Below are 14,137 nucleotides of genomic sequence, written 5' to 3'. Positions count from 1 at the left end.
GAGCGGGATCCCCGGCCGTGGGCTGCGAAGGTTTTCTGCTGCAAAGAGGAACGAAAAAGAACCTCCCCCACATTCCCCCCCCCCCACCAAAAAAGAAATCAGCTTTGATTTACCCAACGTTTCCAAAACAGAGCGGACTTCAGAGAGCCCGTCGGGCTTTGATGCCAAAGTGGGGTGGAAATCACATCAGAAATAGTCAAAAGAGCCAGTTACAAAGCCACTGGTTTGCAAGAAAAGTTAAACTGGGATATGATTTCCTCTGCAGAGCAGAGGGACATTCCCCCCGCATTCTTCCCCGCATTCCACCCCGGAGCTCGGGAGGGATCAAATTGTCCATCTGTACCCTATTGCTAATGCTCCTGGATCCCATTTCTTGTGCCCGTAAAGCTTTTACAGGCCTGCTACCTTTAGGCTATCAGAGTTGGGGTTATTATCCAGCAAACAACTCACTTCTTTCTTTTTTTCTTCCTTTTTTAATATACATGCAGCGGTTTCAAATAACTTCTCCTCAAAGCCTCCTGTTTTCTTTTAACAAACAGAATTTCCTGCTCTTTTTAAAGTCGGTGTTTTCTTCCTGGCTCTTAAGCAGACAGAAAACATTACATCGCTATTAATATAGTTATTTGGAATAGCTGCTCCCAATTTCGCCGGGATTGAGTCGGACCGAAAAGGAGTGTTTGTGCTGCGTGATATCATTATTTCTCTCTGCGTGGGATTATTATTAGTTTAATCCAATGTATTTATGGAGGAAAAGGGAGAATTTGGACCTATTCTTCCCTCGTTTTTTGTGGGTTTTTTTTTGGTATCTAAAGAGAGAGGGGAGAAGGGGCGGCGGGAGCGGGGCCGGGAGCCCCTTCCCTCCCCTCCGAGCTGCGGTTCATCCCAAATCCCTTTCCTGGGAATAACCCATCGCGTTTGGCAGTAGAGCGGGAAGAGGGGGGGGGATGTAGGGGGGTGGGAAGGCGTCCGTCCGCCCCCCACCCCGGGTTTGATCGCGTGTTTTAACTTCGTCCCTTAAAACTCATCGCGAAAACAACATCGGACCCTGGCACACGGACAAAAACAAATCCCAGAGCGGGGAAACCCCCCGTCCTCCCCCCAGCCGAAGCCGTGCATACACTCGCACCCCCCCCCCGAAACGCTTCCGCACCCCCCCCGGGACCCCCAAGGCTCCTCCGGGCACCCACACCTCCCGCTCGGACACCCCCAGCGGGAGTGGCCCCGGGGGTCGGCGGGACAGAGGGTCCGCTGGCCCCCCCTCAGCCCCCGGGGCACCCCGGCCCGGCCGCCCCGCCGGGACCCCTTCCCGCCCCCCCTGCAGCTCTCATCTGTTGCATGTAAACCTTTCCTCCGGGCCGTGCGCTGTCCTTAGAGATCCTCCAAGCTATAGCCCCGGAATTTGAGGCTGGGGGGCACCGGGATGGCGTTGCCCCCCAAGTGCCAGCTCCACAGCGGGTGAGTTTTGGAGAGGACCCAGGAGTTTTTAACCCCCAAGGAGGAGGCTGGACACAGGTCCCCATCTTCCCCCACGACCAGGGAGGGAATACAGGGGAAGTTGCCCATGAGGCTGAAGGAATTCCGAGGCGGGGTGGGCCCGGCGCTGCCGAGGCGTTTGCAGTGAGTGTTTCCCTTTTTGGCATTTCTCCTCGGAGTCTTTTGTGGCCTCCCTTTAGAGGAGCTCTGTTGCCTTTCTGCCTCAGCGCCTCTGGCAAGGCGTCTGCGCTTGGCATTCCTTTCCGAGCCATTGCCTTTCAAAGCTTTGTTTGACAAGGTGCTGGGGCTCTCTGCTCTTTTGGAGCCGGAGGATTTGAGCTCTGCGGCTTTACAAGGCTCCGTCCTCCCTCCGTGCCGCAAACTTTTCCCGTCCAGGTTGAACCCTTTGGCGTAACACCACAGCTTGGATTGCCGGATCAGCCGGTCAAAGTGCTCCCGCCGGGGCTCCCCCGTTTCCCCGGCTGGGGACGGGTCGAGGTTCCCCGGCGGCTCCTGAGCCGGGGGCTGCGGGGCCGAGCCCGGCACCGGCTCTGGGGAAAGCGCTCGCCCGGTTAAAGCTCCGCTTTGCCTCTCTGCCTGGTCACTGGGGCCTAACGAGGCTCTATTGTTCGAGGCATCTTTGTGCAAATCCTTCCCTTTGGCGCAGGGCTCCGCGTCCCCAAAGCCTCCCTCCTTTTGTTGCGGAGCCCCCCCAGGGGTGCTGCTCGGGGAGGGAGGGGGGGAGGAGGAGGAGGAGGAGAAGGAGGAGGAGGAGGAAGGGGAGGCCTCCTGCTTTGCGTACAGCTCCGGCAGCGGCTGAGCCCCTGAGCCTAGGGCTAGAACCGGGCTCAAACTTTCCAAAGTTGATGCTCGCAAAGTCCTGGCCCAGAGCTGCTGCGAGAGGAAGAGGAGGTTGGGGTCGGGGCGCAGGGCTTTGCCCACGCTCGGGGGGGGCTCGGCGGGGCGCTCCTCACTGAGGGGCTCCCGGGGGGGCTGCGGCTGGAAGCGGGGCAGAGCCGCCTGTCTGTACCGGGTGCTCTGCACCGAGTCCCCGCTGCACAGCGAGCTGCTCTCCGACTCCGAGGAGCTGCCTTCCTCGCTGCTGCACGAGCTGTCCCCTTCCTCCTCCTCCTCCTCTTCCTCCTCCTCCTCCGACGAGTCGCTGGACGTGGCGGGGCTGGACCCACCGAAGTCCAGGCTGGAGTCCGAGTCGCTGGAGTAGCCGGCGGAGGTTCCCTGCCTCTTGGAGCCGGGGAAGACGGAGGAGCGGCTTTTCCTGGAGGCCGCGGACCCCTTCTCCGCCGGGAAGAGCCCCTTGGCACAGCAGGGCCCCCGCTTGCGCCGGCCCGGCTGGGCGAGCGCGGCGGGATGCACGGCGGGATGCGCGGCCGCGGGATGCAGCAGCGTCAAGTCGCGGGGGTACCCGGCCAGGACACCGGCAAAGAGCCCCCCCCGACCCGCCAGAGCGTAACCCCTCCGGCCCCGAGGCGGCTTCTCGAAGGCGGGGAAGGCCCTGTGGAAAGGCTGCGGGAGCAGCGCGGCCGGTGCCGAGCGCGGCTTGGGGAAAGCGGGGGGCAGTTTGGGGCGGGCGGGGGCCGGGGGGGAGCAACAGCCGCCGGCTCTGCAGGGCGGCAGCAGCTGGGGCCGGGGACAGGGGAAGAGCTCCCCCGGGTCCGGCAGCAGCAGCTGCTCCCTCCTCTTGCTTTTCCTTTTCCTCTTCCTCCTCCGGGGGCTGAGGCTCTTGCAGGAGGTGCAAAGAGCCTCCAGGTCCGCCTTGGAGATGAGGGAACACTTCACTGCGCGGGTGGGCACCGAGTTGATGGCTTTGAGGGTCCGGAGCTCTTTGAGATCGCAGCGTCGGCTCTTTATCTTTAAGGTTTCCATCTTCTTGCTGATGGTGGTCCTGGGGATATCCTTAAACAGGTCGCTGAGGACCTGGGCCAAAGCAAACATCTGGGTGCCATTGATCTGTAAGTATCCCAAGTTTATCCCTTCGATTTCTTGATAGCCAGCATGAAAATCCCCCGGCCTGGCTTCCCCATTGTAATCCATGGTGGCTGGAACAATTCCGAAGGTCCCTTCGCAGGTCAGGAACATTTTGCAAGGAGCATTTACTTCGTCTCTTTCAAAGGGGGCATTGAAAATAAGGACATATTTGTTTCCACTCCCTGATCACACACATCCCTACCCCTCCGGAGAGGTGGGGAAGGGGGGAGGGGAAGAAAAAGGCAAAAAAAAAAGGCAAAGCAGTCGATCTCCCTTTCAAACGCTCCAGTCAATGGTTTGCAACATCTTCCAAACACCCAGTTCCTCCGCCTGTACCGGGGCTCGACTCCTCGTCTTCCCCCTCCCCAGCAAAAAGAAAAGAAAGAAAAATAAAGAAGTCAAACATCTTGCATCCTCCAGGCTCCCCCCGGCCAACTCCCACCCCGCGGCCGCGCACCCCACCTTCCACTTCAAAAATAATCTCTTGGGGGGGGGGGCGGAATCAACAAGCACAGACCCCCCCCCACACACACTTTGCTGTGCAAAGCCACTGAGATGCTTAAGCAAACAAAGCTACCGACAAGGTGCGGGATGAGGCGGGGGGGGGGATGGAAAAATGGTAGCGGAGGCGGCGGGGGGGGGTCTGGAGGCGGGGGAGCTCCGTGCGGTCCCACCTTCCCCGGGCTCCGCACTCGCGGCCCCGCCGCCGCGGCCGGTTTATTCCCGGGAACACCCCAGCGAGCCCTCCCCGCCACCCGCCAGCTGATTGGGCAACTCCGGCCCCGTGATGTCATCAAACCCCAACATTTCACACGCACACCCCCCGCACGAAAACCCTCAGAAACCCCTGGGCGGGCCGCGCAGCGACCGCGCACCCACGGCGCAGCGCGGCCCCGGGCGCGCCTGCGGCTCCAGCGCACACAATAGAGGCAGCCTGGGGGATAGGGGTTTTTTTCCTTAAAAAAAAAAATAATAATAAATATTACGAATTCTGCCGTATTTTCGAGGTAGTGGTAGAGCGGGTTCCTCCGCTTTGTTTCCGCGTTTGAGCTTTCTTCATTTCTCTTTCACGTAGGTTGTTGTGTGAGAGGTTGCTGCGCCTTCCCAAATCTGCCCGGATTCCTCTGGGATGGGTGTGTGTTCGTATAGATTTAATAAAGCGTGAAAGATATTACTCTCACCGAGTTGTTCAAAACGATTGACTCCGCAACAATTCATCCCTCAGCCCGGAGTGGAATGCTTATTAATTGCCAATTACTGTATTTATTATCTGGAATGAGCACGGGCTGGAGCGCGGTATCAACAATAACATCGGCAATATGTGCAAATATAAAAGAAATGCAAATATATTTATATTCCTTTTTACTCACACACGTTCTTTATTCACTTCGCATCTGTTTCTTCCAAACTCTTTCTTTAAAAAATCAAATCAAATCAAATTCTTTTGCATGCCTTTGCGCTGCTTAACTTTATTTCAAACTTTAAGTCCCAAGATTTCTTCGGCATTTTGTAACTCCCTCCTGCCTTACAAACCAGGCGATGTTTGCCCAAAAACCAGAGCTGCAGATTCCTATCTCCAAGCGGGTGGGGGAAAGTATATTTAAAAATAAAACATTAAAAAAGCCCCAAAGCCTTACCCAGGCCGGAGCTCCATTGTCCCGGCTCCTCTATTTCTTTATAAACCTGAAGCTACTTGAGCGAAGCGAGTGGAGCCGCGGAGGCTGGACCGAGGGATTTTAACTCTCTGCTCAGGAGGCTAATTTTGGGGAAACAGTTACCTCGGAAACCTTTCTGGGGGAAGGGAAGCGGCAGCTCTGCAGCGCACGCTGCTCCCTTTCAAGCTTCGTCTGTCTTCCACATGCAAAGTTGCTTTTAGTCTTCCTCTGCCTTTTTTTTGTGGGGGGTGTGTGTGTGTGGTTCAAATGGCAAAATCCGAGTGATTTGGTAATAATAATTTGTTAAACTATATGTACAATCAACCACAAATGATCCCGATTTAGAAGCAGTCCCAGAGGAGGAGGAAGGAGGAGGAGGAAGCGCATTCCTGAGCGAGCGTGTAAAAAAATTCCGAATAACTCCAACATCGCCTTTAATTTGGGAGCGGAGATCACCTGATTTGCATTCACCTCCTCGCCGGCTGACGAGAAGGGCTCGTCCCGATGCCAATCGCGGTTCCTGATCCCAGGAATCACCGCCGGGCTTTTCCCATCCCCAGCACCCATGGGCGCACCCCCCTCCAGCGCTCGGCCTTGCTGCGGAAAGAAAAACACCCCATTTTCCAACTCTGGGCTACGTTAAACCACCACATTTCACCCTCGTTTTCCACAGGCGAGAGTTTCCTGTGAGTAAAGGTCCGCCGGCCAACACAAACACCAAATTCCTCTTTGTTTGGGCAGAGGGGAGGGGAAGAGTTTGCATCGCGATGGACGGAAAGTGGCCGGTGAGGGGGTTCTGCAGCTTCTCGCAGTGTCTGTCGTGCGAGGGACCACGAAAAGTCCCGCTTGAGGCCAACCCGGAGTTTCCCTTCGCAAATATAAGGGAGATCCCGGGTATTTTTCTTTCCACATAAAACCAGAGCCATTTTACCTATAGGTTGAGCTTTGCCAGACTGGAGGAGGGGAGAGTGGGGTGGGGAGAAGGAGCTGGTAGAAAATATCCCTATGCGATGGGGCTGATGCAGCTGGGATTTCATGTTGGGGGGTACACTTGTAAAGAAAGTTCGAGCAGCGCAATAAACTGTTCCCGATCGTTTGTGGGGCTTTAAAAAGGACCCGGAGCCCCCTGATCGCCACCCATAGGAAACAGGGCTCAGAAGCAGCGCAATGTATGGAGACGTCATTTCCCAGGAAAGCTCTGGCAATGGGAGTACAAATAGACAATATTTAGGGTATGGATAAAGTTCTATGTTGAATATGTGTGTGTGTTGATGCGTCTATACGGACGCAGGCAGCTCGACGTGGGCCACGCAGATACTTCGCAAATCCGTATATACATACATGTATATATATACACAGTGGTGGCCACGGTGGTGGTTCATAACCAAATGCATTTAGTCGCACCGAAAGTGCCCTGTATTTGCGCTATAGGTGTCCTCACGGCTGCCTCACCACACGCACACTGTCCCCCGCTATAGCACCGTCACCCCCCATTTGTAAATGTATAGACTCTCCTCGCTCTACGGCGGTTTTTACGCTTCTTTATGTCCATCGGTCGGGTCGCTGCGGGCCTGGCGGGGACCTGGCCACGAAATGGGCTGTTCCGTGGGTCCCACGCAAGGGCTGGGGACGCGGGGGGGCTGTGCTGGGGGGAGCAGGGCTGCACCATCCCCAGGGATGCTGCTGCGGAAAATGGGTGTCTCTGTCTCTGTATCTATATATTTGTATGTCTATATTTGCACCTCAGCCCAGCTGAAGCTCCCAAGTGGGGGGTTCCAACCCCCCCGGGAGGAGAGGACAATAACGTGGGGGTCCCCGCGGGGATCTTCACCCGTGAGGCAATCCCGGGAGATTTCTCCTTCGTACCTGTCAGGACCGGTCGTTTCCGCAACAAAAATTATCAGGACCCCCGCCCCCCCACCCCTCTCCCTTCCCTGAAGAGGTGGATGAACGGGGCGGGGGGGGCACTGGGAGCGAAATAAAAGGGGAGGGACACGATTTCTCAGGTAGCTCATTCCACTAAACTCATCCCCACGCATCTCCCCGGGTGGGCTCGGGTTTAATGAGCTGCGGTGCTGCCCGACATGGCAGCGCACACGGCGCGGGAGGAAGAGGAGGAGGAGGAGGAAGAGGAGGGGGATCCACGCGTGCCCGCGGGCTCGGGGCGGGGGGGGTTCGTCCTGCGTGGGTCGGGGTCGGCTCCGTGGGTCCCGGGGCTACCGGGGTGAGGGGAGAGAACCGGAGCCGCTGCAACCCCCCCGCATCTGGGGCTTCCCGTGGGATTTCCACGGGGGTTTCTCGGTGCTTCATTTTCTCTTTGACCTGGGGCAGGGACATCAAATCTTGGTGGGGAAAAATAAAATAATAATTTAAAATAATTTAATAAAAAAAAAATGATAACCCTGAATAAGTTTGGCTTGAGCCATTTAGGGAGACATTTGAGGGGCTGAGGCTCCTCTGTGAGTGTTTTCTATGCGGGGTCTGTTTGCTGGAGGGGTTTGAGTTTGCTCTGACAGCTCAGATCTCACCCGTGGGTCTCCCACGTTCGGCATCCCTGGCAGAGAGAGGGCGAGAGGGGAGATACGTGGAAATAATGAAAAACAAAAGCAGGTGTCAACAGGAAAACACGAGAGATGCTGGTGGTGGGAGCAATGGGGAGGAATTCACAGAGTTTAGGGGTGATACATCAGCTTTACCACGGAAAAATGGATTAGAAATTAATATCGGCCCTGTTAAATGATTTCAATCACAGGGAATAATTTTATTGACTTGCTTTTCTTGTGAGAAACAAATCCCAGAAGAATGAGGTGGCCAAAATGAGGCCCATGTCCCTCCATGTTTGGGACAGCAAGGGACAGCCCGGCCGTGTCCCTGCACACAGAAAATGCTCCCCCAGGGCCGTTCCCATCTCAAAACCTGCGTGGAGAAGCCGCAACTTCCCACCTTCCCAGTGCTTACTGGGGCAGGATGGGCCTGATGAGGGTGGGAAAGCCCTTCGGCTCAAGTATGAGCGGTGTTTTCAAGGCAAAATATGGAAATTCTGATTTTATTTTAGATTTCAAACAGTTCGAAGCAGACCTGGGTGCCATGGGAAGACACCCAGCTCCAGGCACTGGGCACCCTCATATTTTGATCAGTTACTCCTGACAGGCACTTCAACTGTTGGGAGTGAATATATGGCTACAAATCAGTGGGTGCACTGGCTTTTTAGACGCCTCTGGGACCTTTTACAGGGGCGACCTAGAGAAGCAAACCCAAACCCCACCGGCCTGGCCTGCAGGACAGACAGACGGACAAACCAGGGCCAGCCTGCTGGGAAAAAATCTCCTTCACTTTAGGGTGGTGGGTGGCTTCAAAATAAGAAGCCCCTGCTCCAGGAGCCACCTTGATGCTGGGGCTGCTAAATGCTCTTAGATGAGCTCAGGAACAAAGATGTTCCCTGTCACTCGCATGGAACAGGCTCCTTTTTCAGGTTTCCCTCTGATTTTTCCTTTCTTCTCCATGACCAGTTTGTGAAGATTATTCAATGAAACCCCTTAAAAACGTCTCCCCATCCTCCATCTAAACTTCCAGCACATTGCCTCACTGATTAATAATATTTTAATAAATCCCGCTGCTCCGAAATTAATAGTTTAATTTAGCTACTTCTTAATTTTCGCGTTTCTAAGAGGTTTGTGGAAAAGCAGCGGCTGAGAGCAGCAGAGGCCGCGGATCTGAGCGCACCGGGCTGGGATAATTCGCAGTAAATCTGTGCTGCTTTTAGTAGATGTTGGATTCTTTCTGGCTCTTTTTCCTCTTTAGGTGCTAACCTGGTACAAACAAAAGGAGTATGTGGTGGCGATTTAGAAAGATGTAAATCCCGCTGCGTTTCCTTTTGTTTCAAAACACAAAGGCAGAAAAGTGGGGTTAGTTTGGGAAATGCGCTCGGCTTGTGGGGCTGTGGGTCGGGGCGATGCCTGCGGTTCTCGGTCCTTTTTCCCCCCCATAAAACAACACGGGTTGGAAGGGAAGATAAAACAATCTTTAACACGCACCAAAACAAAATTGAAAATGTGCAATCTGATGAAAACCGCGGGGTTTAAACTCCGGGAGAGGCCTGGGAAGAGCAAGAGATTGCATCAGACCAAATGGTGCCGCTCGGAGCACGTTTTAAAAGCTTTCGAGCTTTGCTTGGGGTAAAGCCGAGGGATTTAAGGCAAAGCGGGGCCGGTCCCGAAGGGACAGAGAAACCAGTCGGTGTTTGGTGACCAGCGGAACCGCGTTCGCTCCGCGGTTTTATTGCGGCGGGATGGGGCTCCCAGTTTAGGGAATGGAAAACCCGCCCGTCCTTCCATCGACATCCCTGCGAACTTTCTGCTTTATTTCTGTCCTTCTTCATCACCAGCCTTTCACCATCCCCTAACAAAGAAACCGCAGGTTTTTGCTCGAGAGCAGCTGAAGGGAATTATACAGTAATAAACACTGCGGATTGGGATGGGGGGGGTTTGTTTGTTTGTTTTCCTAAACAAATACAACTCAATACTTCCAAGAGGGTTTATTCTCCTTGTGAAGAAGCTCGGAGGAGGGTCCTGGTGAAGCCACAAGGCTGGAAGGGCATCTCTTCAACCAGCCTATTTCCTCCCCCCTCCCCGATTATTTTCGTGGGGAGAGGGAGAAGCAAAATAAAACAAACCCGAAAGGCTTCTAAGCAAGAGGAAAATGGAGTTTGGAGAGGGGAGATTTCATGCCTCCATCTTAAAGCCAGCAGAGAGTTCGCATTATTCTTCTGTCACCTTTTGAAGTTCCCCATATTACGCTGCGATTTGGTTGTTTTCCCTCTTCTTGCTTAATCCTCCTCTTACCCCTTTTATACGGGAAAAAAAACCCCTAATTTTAAAAAATGCAGATTAATAAATTATAAAGCCAGGACATTTTGGCTTTACCCAATTTCATCTGAAGAAATCTCCATTCCCGGGGTTTTTTTCCCCTTTAAATCCAGCCCAGCTAAACGAGGGAAAGTCTCTTATTATGTCTAACCCATTGATTTACTACTAACGCGGGATTTTGTTTGCTCGTTCGGTTCAGAATTAGAAGAATGCCGGAAAAACATTTTTTTGTTGCTAAGATAAGCTCGAACTAAAGCTCTTCCCTGCTATTCAATAAGCGCTGGTATCAGAAATTAAAGGTGATGCAGGAAAGCCACAAACTTTCAGTGTCTTTTAATAAGACAGAGAATTCCCTTGGATGTCGCCTTTTCCCTCACAGAGCATTTTATGTTCTTGGGGAAACATTTATCAATTCTGATTTAAATTGCACGCACACCTACAGCACTAATTCCTTCATTTTTAAGCGTTAGATTTTTGAATCAACCATGTAATATTTTTTAAAGCGTTGTATTTTTAATACAATTACGATTTCACAAGCAAATACCCTCGGAGCATTTTAAAACTGCGGAAAGTTTCGTGTTGCCCAAGTTTAAAAGAAAAAACACTTTAAAAATATATATTTTTTTTTACCTTTTACAAAGTATTTCTCCTGCCTGTTATTGATTGACAAGTTTATTATTATTATGAATGGATTCTCCCATTTCCCAGTCCTCTTCAAGGCCTGATGTGGATTGAGAGCCTGACCAGTTGCTTATTGACCCATGATGGCAACACAATGACCCTGCTGCCCCCAGCCTGACCCTGGGACCCCCGAAGGACCCAGCCCCACGGAACAGGGCTCAGATATGCAAAGTTGGAGCTTTATGGGCTTTTGGGGAGGGGGAAAAGGGAGGGGAGGGGGTTGCAAAGTGGGTTTCATTAACAAAAATGTGTTTATTGTAAATAAAAAAGGCAAAGGGGCTGTTTAAAGGAACATGTCCTGGAGGATCGCGGTTACCTTCGGGATGGGGAAATGCTGGGAGCTTTGGAGTCCCTTTTATCCCAACACACGCCTAATTGGTGACAATAAAAGGAGAAAAGCTGACACTGGCTCTGCTGAGTCCCCTGGATTGCTGGGTTTCGGAAAGTTACCGAATTTGGTCCTTGAGGGGCGGAAAGAGAGAAACCCCCTGGAAGGGCCCATTGCACCCGGGTCCTTCCCCACCAGCATCCCTGGGAAGGAGGGAACCCGGACCCTCTTTTGATGCTGGGTCTGGTGCTGGTATAATTAAAGAAAGGCCTTAAAAAATGTAATCAGCAGGGACGAAGGGAATGAAGAAGGTTAGAGTGGATCTCGGCACTAATATTCACTCTTTGGGTCGTTTTTTTTTGCGCACTAAGTGAGGAAATGAAGGGGAAAGACACCTCTCCATGCCCCTGAAATGCAGCCCCTCTGCTTCGCTACTGTACAGGGTTTACGGGCGAGTTAATAATGATTTGTGAGAGGTGAGGGATCGTATGTGGCCCAGAAAGCACATGTTTTGCAAAGCAGCATTTCACTCCATTTCAGAAAGCAAAGGGATCTGCTCCCCGCCCTCGCTCCCTCGTTTAATGGAGATACAGTTGTTTAAATAATTTCCCTCTTCCCAAAACAAATGCAGGAGAATGAGAGCTCATTTTTTATCCTAATTGATGGATCGCTGCAGACAAGCCTTTGAAGAAAACGACTGTCAACAGGGGGAGATACCCGGAGCATCTGGGTTAGATAGGTAGAAAGCAAAGAGCAACCTGCATTCTTTGCGAGGCTGGATGCTCTCAGATTATAAACCACGGCGATTCCTTTTGATTTCACCATAAAAACAACGGCAGCAGCGAGTTGTTCTGACACTCTCAAAACATCTGGATTGTAAAGTTTGCTGCTTTCTGGCAACGGCAACAATAATAATGATAAAAATCTCCCCGTACGGGCGGGTCTTTGGGGTTTGGGCTCAACCCGGCCGAAATGGTTGTTGTGATGCACCATAGAAAATGCACATTTCTGTGCACATCTCAAGCAGGGGCAACACAGCAGAGCTCTGCAGATCCGAAGGGAAAAACCTCTTGCAATCTCCACTCGTGGTGCCCATGCACCCAAAGGCAAATAAATAGCAGAATTGGGGGATACACCCTGTGTGCGTGCTCTTAAATAGCATGAATTTTGATTTAAATCTCGGGCTATGGGAGAGATTTGCACAAACCCGGGGAGATAGGAGCACAGGATCGCGTCAAACGCCCGTGGGGCACAAAGAGTCCTAGACCGGAGTGAGCCCGTGTCTTTGCACGTCCTGACGGACACACGGACACACAGACAGAGCTCTGGGTCTCCGTGCCTAGCAGGACCCGGGCAGGCGCTGCTCTACCTGCTGTCGAGCTGGGTCAAACCCGGGAATTCGGGATTTGAAAAGCTATTGAAAGGCTGAGAACTTGGAGCACATCACCCCAGGTGTAGGGGAGGAGGTTGCATCTGCTCGCCTTTATTTTATTGTTATTCTTTTTTAACACTGTGGTATCTCCCCGCTGCCAAATGGTTCTCGGTTTTGGAGACACTGAGACCTAAAGGGTCAGAGACACGAACCAGCGGTGACAGCGGCCGTCGTTGTCCCCCGGCTCCATCTCTTCATCCCTCTGCTCCCCCGCGCTGCCACCGCTGCTTTCCTGGGCCCCCCCAGCCTCTTCTCATGCCCGCACCTCCCGGTACCGGCTTTCATGTTTCCTGGGTGCTCCTTCCCCGGGGGGTTCTGTGCCTGAGGCCCCCGGAGGAGCCGTGTTTTTTGGGGTGGGAGTTCGCTGTGCCGCCGGTTTGCTTCCACGCCGCTGCCCCGGCTGTGTCCGTAGCGGAGCCCGGACACCCCCTTGCACCGCTCTTCCCGGGGGATTTAGGCTGGAAGGACTCGGAACCGGGGAACTTCAGCCCTCAGACTCTCCCTGAGGAAGAGGAAGGTCCCAGGGAGGTTTTTCTCTGCTAAATCCGGACGTTCCCGCGGTGGAGAGAGAAGGGAATGGGGCAGGGGAGAGGTGAGACCCGAGCAGATGGATGGGTGGGTGGCTGGCTGGCTGGAGGGATGCATGGATGGATGGATGGATGGATGGATGGATGGATGGATGAAGAAATAGCCGAGGAATAGTTCGGTCTCTTGCGGTCATTCCCATTTCTAAAAGGTTTCACACCCCCAGAGAAGCCGATCCTTCCTCTGGAGCAGATTCAGCCCTAAACTCCCACCTCCTCTCCCTCTCGGAGGATGCGGGTTTAGGGGGAGCTGGGTGTCACCCCCCCCCGTGCTCAGCGCCCTCCCGGGGCAGCCGGGGTGGGGGGCCCGGGCCCGACGGGGAAAGGCGAGATACTGGCGCCCTCCCGAGGTCTCCCAGCGCCAGCCCGGCCGCAGGGCACGCGTTTGGGGGAAAAAAGGGCATTTTTAGGCTTTGCCCAGCAGAGGTCCCCGGCTGCCTTCCCAGCAGCAGCCGGCGGCTCTCGGCTCTGTCCCTCCCGCTGCCCGCACCCCCCGGCAGCACCGGGATCCCTCCCGCTACCCCCGGGGCATCTGCTGAGCCCCCCGGCTCTGAGCATCACGTCCCGGCGGTCTCAGGACCTTGGGACCCCGTGGGGCTGGTACAGACCCCCCCCAGGGGGAGTTCTTCTCCTCCACGGGCTCCAGCGGCAAAGTTGCTGGTTTGCCCGGGAGAAATAGAAACTCCTGGCACGGGAGAGAGCAGCAGCGGAGGGAAAATCCCCTTTTCCCGACAGACTTCATGCAGAGATGCGTTATCATCTCCTGCATGCCAGGGCACACAGCAAGCGCCTGACTTGACAGAGATCGCTGGGAGATTATCCGACTAGAAACGGGCAGCAAAATTCAGGGCAGGGACCTGGAAACAGCCGCTGGGTTTGGGAGATGGATTAGAACCACGCAGGGGAAAATACACCCATTCCCCCGCGGAAAGGGAAAACCAGCCTAAAACCAGCACTAAAACCCACCACGGCAGAGCTGACACTCAGAAAATCATATTAGCTCAACTCTTTCTGCCTCGCTAAGTGACACAGTTCTGCAAACCGAGTCTCATTTTCAATTTCAGGTCTTCTCACTATTTTTGTAATTGCACTGTCAACCAGCCAAAACGGGGGGGGGGGGGGGGAAGAAGAGA

General features: G+C 53.8%; 1 protein-coding gene and 1 long non-coding RNA gene across 6 annotated transcripts in view; one reads left to right on the top strand and one right to left on the bottom strand.

Annotated features, from left to right (window-relative positions):
- EPOP (elongin BC and polycomb repressive complex 2 associated protein) overlaps positions 1-5,411 on the bottom strand; it is a 28,161-nt gene extending 22,750 nt beyond the window's left edge. The window contains exons 1-2 of one of the 5 annotated variants that reach the window (XM_071818076.1): positions 5,097-5,411; positions 1,148-3,820 (exon numbers count right to left, since the gene is read on the bottom strand). In XM_071818076.1, the coding sequence (XP_071674177.1) occupies positions 1,369-3,570 (2,202 nt within the window). In that variant the 5' untranslated portion in view covers positions 3,571-3,820; positions 5,097-5,411 and the 3' untranslated portion in view covers positions 1,148-1,368. The other 4 variants (XM_071818073.1, XM_071818075.1, XM_071818074.1 and 1 more) reach the window with 4 other exon arrangements.
- Positions 2,232-4,828, top strand: LOC136111611 (uncharacterized). The gene is made up of 3 exons (XR_010652770.2): positions 2,232-2,385; positions 3,350-3,443; positions 4,535-4,828. It is a non-coding gene; the product is annotated as an uncharacterized lncRNA (long non-coding RNA).
- Positions 5,412-14,137: the final 8,726 nt, after the last annotated feature.

The sequence above is a fragment of the Patagioenas fasciata genome, chromosome 22 (assembly GCF_037038585.1).
Source record: "Patagioenas fasciata isolate bPatFas1 chromosome 22, bPatFas1.hap1, whole genome shotgun sequence".
NCBI classification, from domain to species: Eukaryota; Metazoa; Chordata; class Aves; order Columbiformes; family Columbidae; genus Patagioenas; species Patagioenas fasciata.
This window is presented reverse-complemented; position numbering and strand designations above follow the sequence as displayed.